Below are 14,608 nucleotides of genomic sequence, written 5' to 3' on the forward strand. Positions count from 1 at the left end.
GGACATCCCTGGTGGCGCAGTGGTTAAGAATCCGCTTGCCAATGCAGGGGACACAGGTTCGATCCCTGGTCCAGGAAGATTCCACATGTCACGGAACAACTAAGCCCGTGCGCCACAACTACTGACCCTGCGCTCTAAAGCCCGCGAGCCACAACTACTGAAGCCCGCACGCCTACAGCCCGTGCTCCACAACAAGAGAAGCCACCGCAACGAGAAGCCCACACACCGCAACACAGAGTAGCCCCTGCTCGCCACAACTAGAGAAAGCCCATGCTCAGCAACAAAGACCCAATGCAGCCAAAAATAAATGAATAAATAAATAAATAAATATAGTGTTTTGCAGGAGTTCCCTGGTGGCCTAGTAGTTAGGATTCCGGGCTTTCACTGCCATGGCCCAGGTTCACTCCCTGGTTGGGAGACTGAGATCCTGCAAGCCACATGGCACAGCCAAAAAATAAATAAAATAGTGTTTATTTATTTATTTTTGGCTGCGTTGGGTCTTCGTTGCTGCGTTGTTTCTCTAGTTGCGGTGAGTGTGGGCTACTCTTTATTATGGTGCGTGGGCTTCTCATTGTGGTGGCTTCTCTTGTTGTGGAGCAGAGGCTCTAGGCGCGCGGGCTTCAGTGGTTGCGGCACACACGCTCGTAGTTGTGGCTTGCGGGCTCTAGAGCACAGGCTCAGTAGTTGCGGCACACAGGCTTAGTTGCTCCACGGCATGTGGCATCTTCCCCGACCAGGGCTCAAACCCATGTCCCCTGCATTGGCAGGCAGATTCTTAACCACTGAGCCACCAGGGAAGCCCCTTGCACAATCCTTCTGTTCATCGGATGCACAGGAGGACAAATAAGTGGCTGGTGATGTAACCCTGCAATGGCTCATCTTTTAATGACTAACCATTTACAAATTTATGCAAATTCCTTTTGGATATGTCACTACAATGCCACTGACATTATGGCCAGTAGACAGGCAAGTATTTGAAACAAATGCCAAATTCAATCTCTAAGTAGATTTATTAGAAAATCAAGTACAGGGCTTCCCTGGTGGCGCAGTGGTTGAGAATCTGCCTGCTAATGCAGGGGACACGGGTTCGAGCCCTGGTCTGGGAAGATCCCACATGCCACGGAGCAGCTGGACCCGTGAGCCACAACTACTGAGCCTGCGCGTCTGGAGCCTGTGCCCCGCAACGGGAGGGGCCGCGATAGTGAAAAGGCCCGCGCACCGCAATGAAGAGCGGTCCCCGCACCGCGATGAAGACTGGCCCCCGCTTGCCGCAACTAGAGAAAGCCCTCGCACGAACCGAAGACCCAAACACAGACAAAAATAAATAAATAAATAAATAAATAATAAAGTAGCTATTAAAAAAAAAAAAAAGAAAGAAAATCAAGTACAAAGTGGGGGTGGGGGAGGGGCATGGTTTGATCTGCTTAAATCAGGCAAAAGTCATATGGGTGGCAAAACTACTTCCATCAGTATGAAATGGGATTGAGTTTCTCATTGTTATGGAGACTTAAGGGGGGGGGGGAATAAAAGCTCATTGTGCCCTCAGTAGCTCAAGAATTGCTGGAAACTGTCTGGGAAACCATGCAAACACAGTGTTTGGTCCAGGTCAGAAACTCTCGCCCATCAGGAACCTTGGTCTGCTAAGATAATATCTGAATTCTCTTGGAATGTTAAACTCAAAAATAGTAAAACCCTTCTAAGTGCCCTTTTTATACAGGTAAGTTTAAAGTCTTAAAACTTTCATATTAAGGTTAAGAATAGTTTGTAGTATCTGTATTTAAATTGTAATGTTTAAGGGAACTTGGCATACTAGAAATTCAAATAAAAAATGTGTGATTGAGTAATTGACTTGAGATGGAAAGGTATGAGACTACATTAGAATACTTTAAGAAGTTTTAAAACTCACTCTATTTGTGATTTTAATTTTTTAGATTTAGAAGAATTGTTTACATGGGAAAGTTTTTTTTTTTTTAAACTTTGGGTTTATTTATTTATTACTTACTTACTTACTTATGGCTGTATTGGGTCTTCGTTTCTGTGCGAGGGCTTTCTCGTTGCGGCAAGTGTGGGCCACTCTTCATCACGGTGCGCGGGCCTCTCATTTTCGCGGCCTCTCTTGTTGCGGAGCACAGGCTCCAGACCCGCAGGCTCAGTAGTTGTGGCTCACGGGCCTAGTTGCTCCACGGCATGTGGGATCTTCCCAGACCAGGGCTCGAACCCGTGTCCCCTGCATTAGCAGGCAGATTCTCAACCACTGCGCCACCAGGGAAGCCCGGGAAAGTTTTAAAATACTCAAAAATAATACATCATGTTAAATTAATAAAAGCATACTAAATTTGAGGAAACTTGTCTAACATAAATGGGACTGAGTTTTTGAAGGGAATTTAGTCCATTCAACTGGAATTCAACTCAATATTAACAGAAAAAGTGAAGATGATTCTAAAATTTTTTTTAGTTAGATTCATAAATAAAACATTTTCTAAGTCAGTCCTAAAGACTCAAGGAAAACTGGATAAAAATGCACTTACTATGTAAGTTGAATATTAGTTTTTAAAATGCAAGTGTGAAAAATAGCATCCCCTGTCCATAAAAATCATACGTGGACATTAAAAAACTCACATTGGCAAAATATATTTAATTTTCAGCCAAATTCTCTAAGGATAATACCTGTTACCTCCTTTATCCCGGGCGCTTAGTTATGCTGTGGTCTCCTCTTCATAAGTTTTCAGATAGAATGATATTCTTGGTGCTGGTGATGATTTAACCCAATGACCTTCACTGCAAATGACTCGAGAACAAAATGATGAAAGGGCAATGAGTCCATGAGCCAGACAGAGTGACAGAAGTTTTGCAAAGAGAATGAAAAGCATATTATGTTCTTAATATTTTCTTTTAAATGTATAAAAATACTTTTGTTTTAGAGACTGCGTTTTCCAGCAGGTGTTCCTTGACTGTGTGCTCAATTGCCAGGTTCTGATATTCCTGGAACAGAAAACAATTTAAGGGATATTCAATACTCAAGTGACTTAGAGCTTAAAACCTTTCTCTTCTCAAATAAGAAGTCTAGAGGTTAAGGTCAAATTCTGTCATGTTCCCAAACAAAGAAAAAAATTAAGAAGGGGCCACCACCTATTCTTTAATATTGGCACAATTAACAACACTTAAAGGGAAAAGAGAGGCAAAGGCTAGCTTGTCTTTTCTGATATATTATGCGTCAATATAATGTGGTGATTTTCAACATTTAAAAAATGAAAGGACTTTCCTGGTGGCGCAGTGGTTAAGACTCTGTGCTCCCAATGCAGGGGGCCTGGGTTTGATCTCTGGCCCAGCAACTAGATCCCACATGCATGCCACAACTAAGGAGCCCACGTGCCTCAACTAAGAAGCCAGCGAGCTGCAATTAAGCAGCCCGCCTGCCGCAACTAAGACCCGATGCAACCAAATAAATAAATAAATAAATATTAAAAAAATAAAATAAAAAATGAAAAGAGGATCTGAGTTTTCAGGAAAAGAAGTTAAGGGAATATTACTAATTATGCAAAATCTATTAACCCTCTAAAAGAAACACCTGAGGGGAAAGTTAATCCGAAATGGAAAGCCTCTCTATACTTTCCTCTAAATAATTTTGTTTAGAAATAACAGAAGTTAACTGTTTTGAGGATTAAATATTTGCCAGGCATTTTACAGCTATTGTCTCATTCAATCCTCCCTATACTCCTATTAGGCTTTCATTCATTCATTCATTCATTTATTACGTGTCCACCTGGCTGGGTATGTGGCTAAGCGCTGAGAATTCACTAGTGAGCATTATCGGCCTAGGTCAGGATCAAGAAGTTAAGTAATTATACTATACTCTTCACAGGAGGAAAGGGAGGGTAGGCTCTGAGAGGTTAATTTACTTGCCCAAGGTCACACAGTGCGGAAGCAGTTACAAACTCATTTCAAATCTTTGCCCTCAATCATTAAGCTGTCAACAGACTTCAAGATTTTCTCCCTCAAGATTTTTTGCTTGTAAGTTATCTTCCCAAATTTTTTCAAGCATTTTTATCTTAGAGTTAAAAGTCTTATAGTCAATGATCTCTCTGCCCTCCGCTCTTTTTCACCGTGTAGACCAAAGAACAAGCGGTGAATGTACACTCTAACTGCCAGGCATCTGGGAGACTTCAGGGGCGAGGAGCCAAGTTCCAGGGAGATGGGGGACATTTTCTAAGAAACAATAGCAACCCCGACACAAGGCCAGACTATAAATTCGAGGGTCACAAAGCTGGTCCACTGCCAAGAGAAGCAGTGTTTTTTCACCTTCTCTTTGCCTTTTTCCACTACTACCAAGGCTGTTTTGAAGCTCGGCAGTCGCCGCAGTGCCTAGTCCACTGGCTCCACAAGGCCGAGAAATCTAATTTTTTATTCTACACCCTTAGCCCCCTACGCCTGTACGTCTCTTTTCACCTTCTCTCTCACATGCTTTTCACTCCATCTTCACCCCGGCGGATAATCTATACATGAGCGTTTTCGTTTTATTCTATCGCCATATGGACTAGGTTGCTTTATGGCGACCTTGACAAACATCTAGGTGGGAGGCTCGCGGGAGGAGGGGAAACCCGTCAGCGTTGAGGGCGAAACCTTCTGATAGCCGTTGGGAGGCGCCACGAGGGGGCGGTGACCACCGTGCTCCACTCAGCGGTGAGTTTTCTAGAAGATTGACAGGAAACGTACCAACTGTCTTTGCGCTAGCAACTTGCGCGATCTCGCGAGATGTGGACGCCAATCTGGAGGGGGGAGTCAAAAGCGCCTCTCTGAGTGGGGGATGGGAATATCCGTGGCGCAATTATTGCGCGAGATTAGGCCACGGTCGCTGGGCCCTATGCCTAGATCTCGCGATATTTCCACTGCTCCGGACTGAAACTAAGAGCAGCTTCTCGCGAGAGCCCGTGCTGAGGGCTCTGTGAGGCCCCGTGTGTTTGTGTGTGTGTATGTGTGTTGGTGAATGTGAGTACGGGGAAGTCGCGGCCGCCATTTCAGAGAGCTTGCCGACGCTGCCGCAGGGGTGGATCCTCCGCTGCCGAAGCCGCCGTCCTGAACTCCCGCGCGGGCTTCTCTAATCCCATTGTTTCTTTTAGATTCGCTTGGGCCTATCCGCACTCGGAGCTCGAAATTCGGGCTGGGGGGTACTGCGGCCTGGGCCTAGCGGCTTAACAGTAGCAACAGCGGCGGCAGTAGCAACCCCCCTTATTCCGAATACGAGCACCGCAGGGGCCCCGAAAGCCCGCACAGGTAAGGAGGCGTCGCGGACCCCCGTATTTGCAGGGCTTTTCTGAGGTGTGGTTCTTTTCTGGGTTGAGGGGCACTCGTTAGGCGGTCTTAAGCGACGGGGTTGGGGGGGCAGGTTTTCGAGAAATGGGCTTCATTTCGAAGACCGCGCCCTTATTTTCCGGTTGGGTAGATTTCAGGGTTTTCGGGTGGCATGGGCTCCAGAGAGGCCTCGGGCAGAGGCTACCTGTCCCTTCGAGGCCTGGGCAGACCGCGACCTCCCAACATGGCGCCAGCCGAACGCTGCCTTGGCACCGAACTCCTCCCAACCGAGGGAGTTTCCCTTTGCCCCTAAAATGGCAGCGCGGGTTTTTGCGCGGAAAGAGGCGCTTTCGTTAGATGCTCTCGGGTTGTTTTTTGAGGCATTACAGGCTTTTTAAAAATCGGATACTTAATCTGTTTTAGTGTGTTTGGTCTTGGGGACATTTCAGGTTTAATTGTCAAGCCTACTAAAGTGCGTCGTCCCACCTTAGTCGTTTTGTGGGGCGTCTCGGAAGTTTTGGAGTATGTCCGGTAAGAAGGAAATTTAGCAAAATTTAAAATTGTTTACTCACTGAATTTTTCATTCTTATTCTTTACCTAGGCGTTCAGAGAAAATGGCAGACGATATTGATATTGAAGCAATGCTTGAGGCTCCTTACAAGAAGGTGAGAAAAAACAAGTCGGTGAGGTTTATCTATTTCTTAATTTAGCATTATTCACGAAACTACTGCTGAAATGTAAACTAACCTCCCCGGAGCCCTCTTGATTTATCTTATCAGAGATGCATTAAGTGTAACTTACAAAAGTAAATATATGCTATTGATGTAATAATATTGTGCAGTAGTTTCACTTCAGCGTGATGAATAAATGCCCATCTATCTCTCTTTGTAGACTTGCCTAACGATATCTCACCTCTACTCCCATGAATTCACCTTTGATTCCAGTGTGAACTGTCAATCATAAGGTAGTAATTGAGTGACTTATCGCTGTACCGTGGTCCCCTAGGTAAAATGACTCAACTAAGAATTACCAGCTCCAGTTTGGTATAGCAAAAAGGTGAATGTAGTGGTTTGGGAAAGCAGCAGGGGTCCAAGAATAACACAGCATAACCAGTCTGTGGCAAGCAAATCTTTAAATAAGACAAGTCTTACAAGAAGAAATGGGTGAGATTTAAAAATTTATCCTATACATAAGACTGGTAATAGTCAATATTAAAACAGGCAGGTGATGATCTGCTCAGTTAAAAATTACTAAAATTCTTGGATCCCTGAATAAAAAAAAATTCTTAAATCAAAAGAGGCAATATCACAACTTGAGTCACTTGATGACTGTTTAACTGTTCTCCATATTGTTTTATTTTTAATTAGTCCCTGCCATAATATTTCACACAAAAAACTACAAAGGAGTTATTTTGACTAATAATACAGTCTTTGACCCATTTCAGTATCACAGTAAAAGTGTCTTTTCATTCTTTCACCAGTTGGTGGTGAAAATAGCAGTATGCATGCGTTATCACTGATGTCACGAACTGTAAGCTTTGTAAGTTAGCACTTATACTCCTATAACTGATGTGATCAAACTTTAAAATAAACATTGCGCTAAACCTTTTAAAAATAATACATTTGTTTTGGAGTGTATAGCTCGACCATGTGGTACCAATTTGGATGAATTCTTTAAAGCTTTAATAGTGTATGTAGTTTTGTAATGCTTAGACTCTTGAAGCGCTACTTTCTATTTTAATGTTAAGATTCTGTCTTAGTTTAACATGGATGTAATTCCATGTAAACAGGTATGGAAGTAGGACTGGTCGATTATTAATTGACTTTCTTGGGTTCTTGGGAGTCAACATTACTAAAGCAGTGTGAATCCCTGTTTGCTTCAGGGCGAGATGTGTGACAGAGGTGGCATCAAGCTCTTACAGTCCCAACCCTCCAACGGAAATGGGCGAAGATCTCAGGAATGGCATCGGTCACAGGAAATCGATAGTGGCTGGCTGCTAGCATGGCCACTTGGGGCTTAGGCAGAAATAGAGCCATGGTACTGACCAAAGGGGCCATAGCACATGGAATAAAACTCAAAACAGGACTTCATTCATGTTATACAGAAATTCTATTTAACCACTTCAACACTGTAAATCTGGATAACTTACTATCTAACTATGTAAGAAAATAAAATTTAACGTGTTAATATGCATTTTTATTTTTGTATCTTGATGACTTAATTTGTAAGCAACAAAGTGGTTAAACACATACCCATCTAAATTTTTTTATAGCCTTCCATGTTAAACTATAAATAAGTAATTAGTTTTAAAATTGTTTTGTATTTTCTTATTCCTATTCCCTTTACCCTTTGACAACTTGAAATGTTACCACTTCGTCCTCATGATGTTCTTCTATCAACCCTGCTTAGGATGAGAACAAGTTGAGCAGTGCCAACGGCCATGAAGAACGTAGCAAAAAGTAAGTTTTAAGAAGGGACCTGGGTTGGGGGGAGCTATATGTGGTTGAGATTTTAAGTTGTATTCCTGTGGCTAAAGCATCAAACCCAAGGTTCTCTCCTGAAGGGTTTCTTTGCCTTTTTTAGAAAAGTAGGTTCTTTACCTTTTGGGATGAGACACTATTTGAGGATGTAAAACTATGGACTCTTTCCTTAATTTCAGGAATTGGTGTCAGGGACATTTTGGACACCTTCCCCTCCAGGTCCATCCATGACAATCTGGATAAGAGTTCTGGTGTTAGAACTTGTCTTTTGTCTTAAATTTATTAACTTTGGCTTAATATTTATTATGTGATGTTATCAATAAAACTATTACATCCACTGAAGATGGTTAGAAAGAAGAAGGTAATAACCAGGCTGTGGAAAAGTATTGTTTGCCCTAAATTACTGAAGGAGTCAGAGCTGTAAATTATCTATGCTCCTTGATGCTCCTAAAGGTTCTTTTTGTAGTAATGTTATAGCACACTTAAGTACTTCTTAATGTTCCTCTTACATGACTTTCGTCTTCTTAAGCTTTTTAAACTCTGATAGACTTAATAGTGAGAATGGAGTTTAAAAAAACTGAATATTTATGCGTGTCATTTGGGTTAAAGAAGTAATCTTTAATAGGAGCTCTGATACAGACTAGTACAGAGTATAGTATGCAAGAAGTCTAAATAGATGCACTTTATAAAATTTGATCCTGTTCTTGGGGTTTTCCTTCAGCTCTAAAATCATTGAGTCTTAACATCACATGGTCTGTATTATAAGCATTAAGACATTTTATTAGCCTTCGTGATGTCATATTCAAACGTTCTGTCATGTTCATGACCCCATAATACATAATGAAAAATGATGTAGAATAAGCCACTTATTTGGTTCTTTTTGGCGCTTCCTTCTAAGAGTTCCTAAGTGCTTCATAATATACTACCTCAATATCCTCACAAGTTTGTAAGGTAGGTTAATATAATTTCATAAAATAGATTAGGACGTAGACTGGATTGTCCAGGTTTTGCTACACCGATATTCTTACCCCTAGAATCTTATAGTGATGGATCAAAATGATACAATTTGTAGGACATGTCCTATATTTTTTCTGTTTGGGTGGGAGTCTGTTATAGTTCCTTACTAATCACGTTAAGGGTATTGGGTTGGGTTTAGTCTTGAATTGTTATGATTTGAGGCGGTCAGCCAATCTTTGCGTGGTATCATGTCCTCTGATTTTAGACCTTTTACCAAAGTAAGTTTCCTAATTAATCGTTGTGATTTGCAATTCTGTAATCAAAACCCAGGAAGTGGTAACCATATAAATTGAAATTATCCAATCTCTAGATATCAGACCAAGTGGATGGATAAAGATCTCACTCTAAGTGCCAAAAGAATGAGGACCTGCACTATAGGGCACATGCCTTCTGTGTTGTGCCATTCTTACATGTCATTCCTTGCTACTAATACCATCTCCAGTTTATATTTGTTAACCATCCTACAACTAAGCTCATTAAGACTACCAGTCTTTTACAAGGAAATTTAGCATCAAGCTCTCAATGACTGGTGCTTACTTAGTGGTGTTTATAATGTAAAGAGTCCAGTGGGACTAAATAGAAGAACGGACAGCTTAATTGGCCATAGGATTCTTTGTTTAAGGGAAGAACCTTTTCAAAACTTCAGCGATCATTTAGTTTCTTTTTAAATGTACAAATTATTTCTCTGTCAGACTTCTCATTCTTCTCATTCTCAGTTAAAGCTGATTAAATAAATGACTCCCTTGGTCAGCCAGTAACTGTTCACCCGTTTTTTTTCTGAAGGGAATTAATCTTTCGAATTAATTTGAAAGTTATCTAGAAAAAAATTTTTGTATTTAGGGATAAATTACAAAACAAGCAGAATGTTCTTGTGTATTAGTTATTAGTATAAATTAGGTCTCTTAACCAAAGGAACGTGCCATGTGCATTTCTCATCCTAAAACTTCATTGTTTTTTAAAAGCCATTGAGTATTGGGGATGTAGTTTTAAGGTAGTAAGAAAATGCACATTATGAGAAATTGAGAGTTGACTGACTAGTAAATGTTTTCTTTTAAAAGTAATTCTCAGTACATACACTCAATTGATTTCAGGTAATAGTAAAAGGAACTAAGTTTAATATTAACACAAATTGGTTATCTATTAGCCTTCTTTCTGAAAAGCTATACCCCTGAGCTTGGCAAGACCTCAAAGTATGCCTTTTTAAGTACCTGAGCTTGCCTTCATGGGAGGAGTATTTGTTAGTATAACCAGTTTTGCAAAGTCTCAACCAGCATCCATTCAGTTAAGCTCTTTTGGAATTTCTCAAAAAAGGATAAAAAACAATAAATGACACAGTTAAAATATATTGGCTACTGTGGTGTGGATTATCTATAAATTTTGGAATAAATGACTTTTCTATTTTTTTTCTTATTTTCCAGAGTACTTTGCATTTAAAATTTAGATCTTCTTACATGGAAGAGGTCAAATCCAGTTATAGCAAAACACCTTTACAGCAGAGGCCATATAACCAAAAAGTCCAAAGGCCCAGCCCAGTGGACCATTTACTTCAATGATGTTCAGTACAAAATTCCACTGCCACTAAAGACTTTGGAAAGTCCCTTTTAAGTTGTAACAGGATTTGACTATTAGTGTGGACTTTGATAACCCTTCTTTAGTTAACTTAATAAATGTTCTTTGAAGCTTCATTTTGTTATAAAGAAGTACACTGCTTTCTTGCACCCTTAAATTTTTGTCTGGGCTTTATAAAGAGGATTATATTTCTGAATGTCTTAGTATGTTGCTGTCTTTTTACCTGTCTGGGGTTGCCTTCAGATGTGGGTGGGGACTCATTTATAAAAAGTCCTAGGAAGACCTTAAGTTGAAATTAGCTCTACAATTTTCGAGTCCTTTCCTTTGGCGCAATAAATTTTGGGCCTAAAAAGAGGTAATTTGGGAGGTTGGCTGCCTCTCTGCAATGGACCATTTATGAGCAGAGCAAAACTTTATTTGTCCTTTTTGTGGGGGATGGAGTTTTTACTTTGTCCCCTAATTGATAATATTTAGGATTTTTGATTATAGCTATCTCAGAGAATTCTTTAGTCTAAGAGATAGTTTCAGGTTTTTAGGCAGCAAAGTTGGAATGTTATCTGTTGCCCTTCTGGGCATTGCTTTGATGACGTCTGTATAAGTAATGAGTGTAGCCTAATTTTCTGTCATGTGCTACCTAGCATATACATTTCTGACAGTCAGGTGGATTATCTTGAAATTTTAGACAAAGTTTCTGCCTCCTTGGAAAGCTCTACATCTCCTTGTGATTGGAGTGTGGGTTTCAAGATTCCAGAAGGTGGGTGTCTTCATTTTCTATTTTCAATGCACTCTAAGATGACCTGCTTACAGGTTCTCTGAGGCAGACTTCAATTGCTCTTGTGCTAACTTTGCTTTGATAAGGACTAAACAGTTAATTCAATTTCCAAATGATGTGGTTGTCAAAATGTTTCATAATCTTCTAGCCACTACAAAATGACATTTAAGTGGATAAGTTTAATTTGAAATGTCTGTCAATTTATATTGAAATATCTGAAGGCACCTCTAAAATTTGGGTGATGACAGAGGTACAGATTATAAAAATTACGGAATGAGTGGGTGTATGCTGTGAGGAATACAGAAATGAACGGGAAGATACACGACTGACTGGCTTTTTTACCTTTCAGAGCTTGAGAATTTATAAAGATTTATAAAGGTGTTGATTCTTCCTTTTGGTTGTACCCCACAGGCTTGTATAAACTGGCATAAAAATGGCATATTTCAATATCTGGTGTACTCATTGTAACTTGAAAAAGAAAGTATCTGAAGTGGTCACATTGAAGTCTAGGAGTGTCAGATTGCGTTTTACTGCATTAGTTTTATTGTCCTTTGTCATTATTTGTAATAATTTTGCCCATAAAAACTGAATTAGTGAGGCCTGTATGGCCCTTTGAAAGTATATAATATTCATATGTGCAGATTGGGTCAAAATTGGCTTAAGAGAAATAAGTGTATTTAATGGCAATTTTTATATATGATCCAACACTAATACTTAAAGTATTGTAACTTTGATTTTATTACTGTATGTTTTGGATTACAGTTATACTTAGTTGGCCAGATATGATAGACTTTATTTAAAAGTTCACGGGACTTCCCTGGTACTCCAGTGGTTGGGACTCTGTGCTCCCACTGCAGGGGGCATGGGGTTCGATCCCTGGTCAGGGTAAGATATATCCTGCATGCTGTGCAGCATGGCCAAAGGAAAAAAAAAACATTTCAAAGTTCAGGTTTTGATTTATACCTACCAATAAGTCCTCTCCTTGTTAAAGCTCTAGCTGACTCTCAAAAAAGATCATTATAGTCCCTCTCACTCAAATGATTCATTGTCAACGGGCTGCTGATTTTCCGTAGTAGAAGGCAACGGTGGGGTGTTGTTTGCCTTACCTAGGAATTATTTTTCCATAAGTGATTATTATGTATCATTGTATGATAGTAAAAATAGCAAAATATATCTGACCATAAAAGGAAGTAAATTTTTGCAGATACTTATATCAGCAAGATAATGGTGACTTTTTCTTCTCAGGAGGAAAAAAAGCAAGAGCAGAAGTCGTAGTCATGAACGAAAAAGAAGCAAAAGTAAGGAACGGAAGCGAAGTAGAGATAGAGAAAGGAAAAAGAGCAAAAGCCGTGAAAGGAAGCGAAGTAGAAGCAAAGAAAGGAGACGGAGCCGTTCAAGAAGTCGAGATCGCAGATTCAGAGGCCGCTACAGAAGTCCTTAGTATGTAACTATAATTATGATGATATTGGTTTGAGAGATTTTTCTGGGTATCCAGATAGCGTAACTGGAGTGACTTGAATTGTGGAATTTTATTTTTCAATATGATCAGTTAAAAAGTATTAAATAAGGATTTTGGCATTGAAAAGTCCAGTAGAAATGCAGTGTGTGGACAGATACATAATGTTTGTTTTACTAGGCATGCAGAACATTTTGTTACTCCATCTAGAAATATTATTACTGTGTGCCAATTAAAACTAAAGCACTAAAGTGCTTTTTTTAAAAAGGTTTGATATTGTAGTGCCAAATACGTGAAAGCTTAAAGGTTTGTGAGCTATCACAGTATCCTTTACTGAACGTAAAGTTATTTAAAATTTTAAAGCTCAGATGGATACATATTGCAAATATGTATAGTTAGTCAAATACATAGTTAACAGTCTTGTCTGTGTGGCTGTTTTCAGCTGAAATGACAGACCAGTTGTGAATTTAGTGCATGCTTCTTGATAATGATTATTTAGGGGGCTCATCACACATCTTTGTATTTAAGGTCTTTTAATAGTAAGAACGCACTAAAACTGCTTTTGAAGGTTGAATCACTATGGAAATTCTGATGTGGTTAAACAAGTTGGAAATGGTTCGTTAATAGTAATTTTTAAAAAGCTAAAATATATTAATGACTTTGGAAAGAGCCTTCTGGCAACTCTTTAAGCAGTTCAGTCTAACAGTCCCTAGTGATTTATGATGTTCTTTCCTGTTAGTAAATACACTGTTGTAAACTGTGGGATATGTTAAAATTAACAGTTTTAACGTTAAAACTTGAATGGTTTAAGATTGAATTCAAAGACAACAGTCCTGAATCAGAGCCTTGGCTCTTTAAATTGGTTAAACACTCTAAGAAACATTCTTAAGCTTTAGTTTTCTCATCTCTTAAGTAGGAGGTAACCACTGACAGGCTATTTAGTCTTGAATGAGAAGAGAATGGAAATTAGAGCACCCACAATACTGCTATTGATGAAATGTTTTGGTATTATTTGAACCCAGTAAAGTTGGTAATACTTGGAGTTCTGATTCAGGTTTTTCAATAAAAAGGATTCCACTCCTTGTTCTCTAAGGTCCTCTTAGCTGATTATTTTATAAACTTTTTAACAGCTTAAAAAGGACCACAATGTTATTTTAATTCTGAGTGCTTTATTAGAAAATACTTTGCTTTTTGTCCAATTTATCAAAATTTACTGCATTCTTTTTTACCAGAATGAACTTAATAGGGGGGAAGGATTACTTTAATAAATTCTGAATACTATTATCTCTGATCAGTGATGAATACTTGAAGTCAGCCTGTGATTCTGGTCTGACTTAAACTCACTTAGTTCTTATGTTTGGTTTCAGGTGATTTTTAACTACCAAGGCAGTAAACTGAAACTTTTATAATTGAAGGGGAAAGAAAATAGCTTATAGACTCTTATTTATCCAGTAAATATATATTCTTTATGATCACTTTTAGTGTGCTTTGCAAAGGACCCATTTAATACAATTTTATTTGGAACTGCTTGGGTGTTAATACGTGCATGTAGAGTCCATGAAAACAAATCCAAATGTGGATTGAAGACCACCATATATTTTCATTTTGCTACCCATCTGGTGAAGGATAGCAGGATGAGCACTAAGGGACATCTGTTCTGACCTTTTAACTTAGTTTGGTCATTCAAAATAAAAGGGCCATAAACTACTGGGCCTTTTTAGAATATTCTAGACTACAGAATAAAGCTTTTTTAAAAAGTTACTTTTGTGATCTTTTTTGAAAACACTCCTCTAATATGTCAAGTCCCGAAAAAAGAATTTTCCTGAGGGATTGATGAACTTCCTTCACATCTTTACTATGGACTATTTTGTCAAAAAGAACTGAAGTGTATGACATACTACATATGCTTATATGCGGTTTTGGAGACTTACTGTTAAATGAAGAAGTTGGAGTTTCATGATTATGGAAAGAATTAGTTCCTTTATTTTTTAAAAGTAACTCCTCAAGGGAATTCCCTGGCGGTCC

The 14,608-nt window shown here is 39.3% G+C and overlaps 1 protein-coding gene across 4 annotated transcripts in view; it reads left to right on the forward strand.

Moving 5' to 3' along the window:
* The first annotated feature begins 4,960 nt into the window (after window positions 1–4,960).
* The window catches only part of RBM39 (RNA binding motif protein 39), a 28,961-nt gene continuing 19,313 nt past the window's right edge, over window positions 4,961–14,608 (forward strand). For 2 of the 4 annotated variants that reach the window (XM_059898631.1, XM_059898632.1), the window contains exons 1-4: window positions 4,961–5,271; window positions 5,891–5,954; window positions 7,699–7,748; window positions 12,373–12,567. In XM_059898631.1, the coding sequence (XP_059754614.1) occupies window positions 5,904–5,954; window positions 7,699–7,748; window positions 12,373–12,567 (296 nt within the window). In that variant the 5' untranslated portion in view covers window positions 4,961–5,271; window positions 5,891–5,903. The remainder of the gene's footprint in view (window positions 5,272–5,890; window positions 5,955–7,698; window positions 7,749–12,372; window positions 12,568–14,608) is intronic. The other 2 variants (XM_059898629.1, XM_059898630.1) reach the window with 1 other exon arrangement.

This window comes from Balaenoptera ricei, chromosome 15, assembly GCF_028023285.1.
Source record: "Balaenoptera ricei isolate mBalRic1 chromosome 15, mBalRic1.hap2, whole genome shotgun sequence".
Classification (NCBI taxonomy): domain Eukaryota; kingdom Metazoa; phylum Chordata; class Mammalia; order Artiodactyla; family Balaenopteridae; genus Balaenoptera; species Balaenoptera ricei.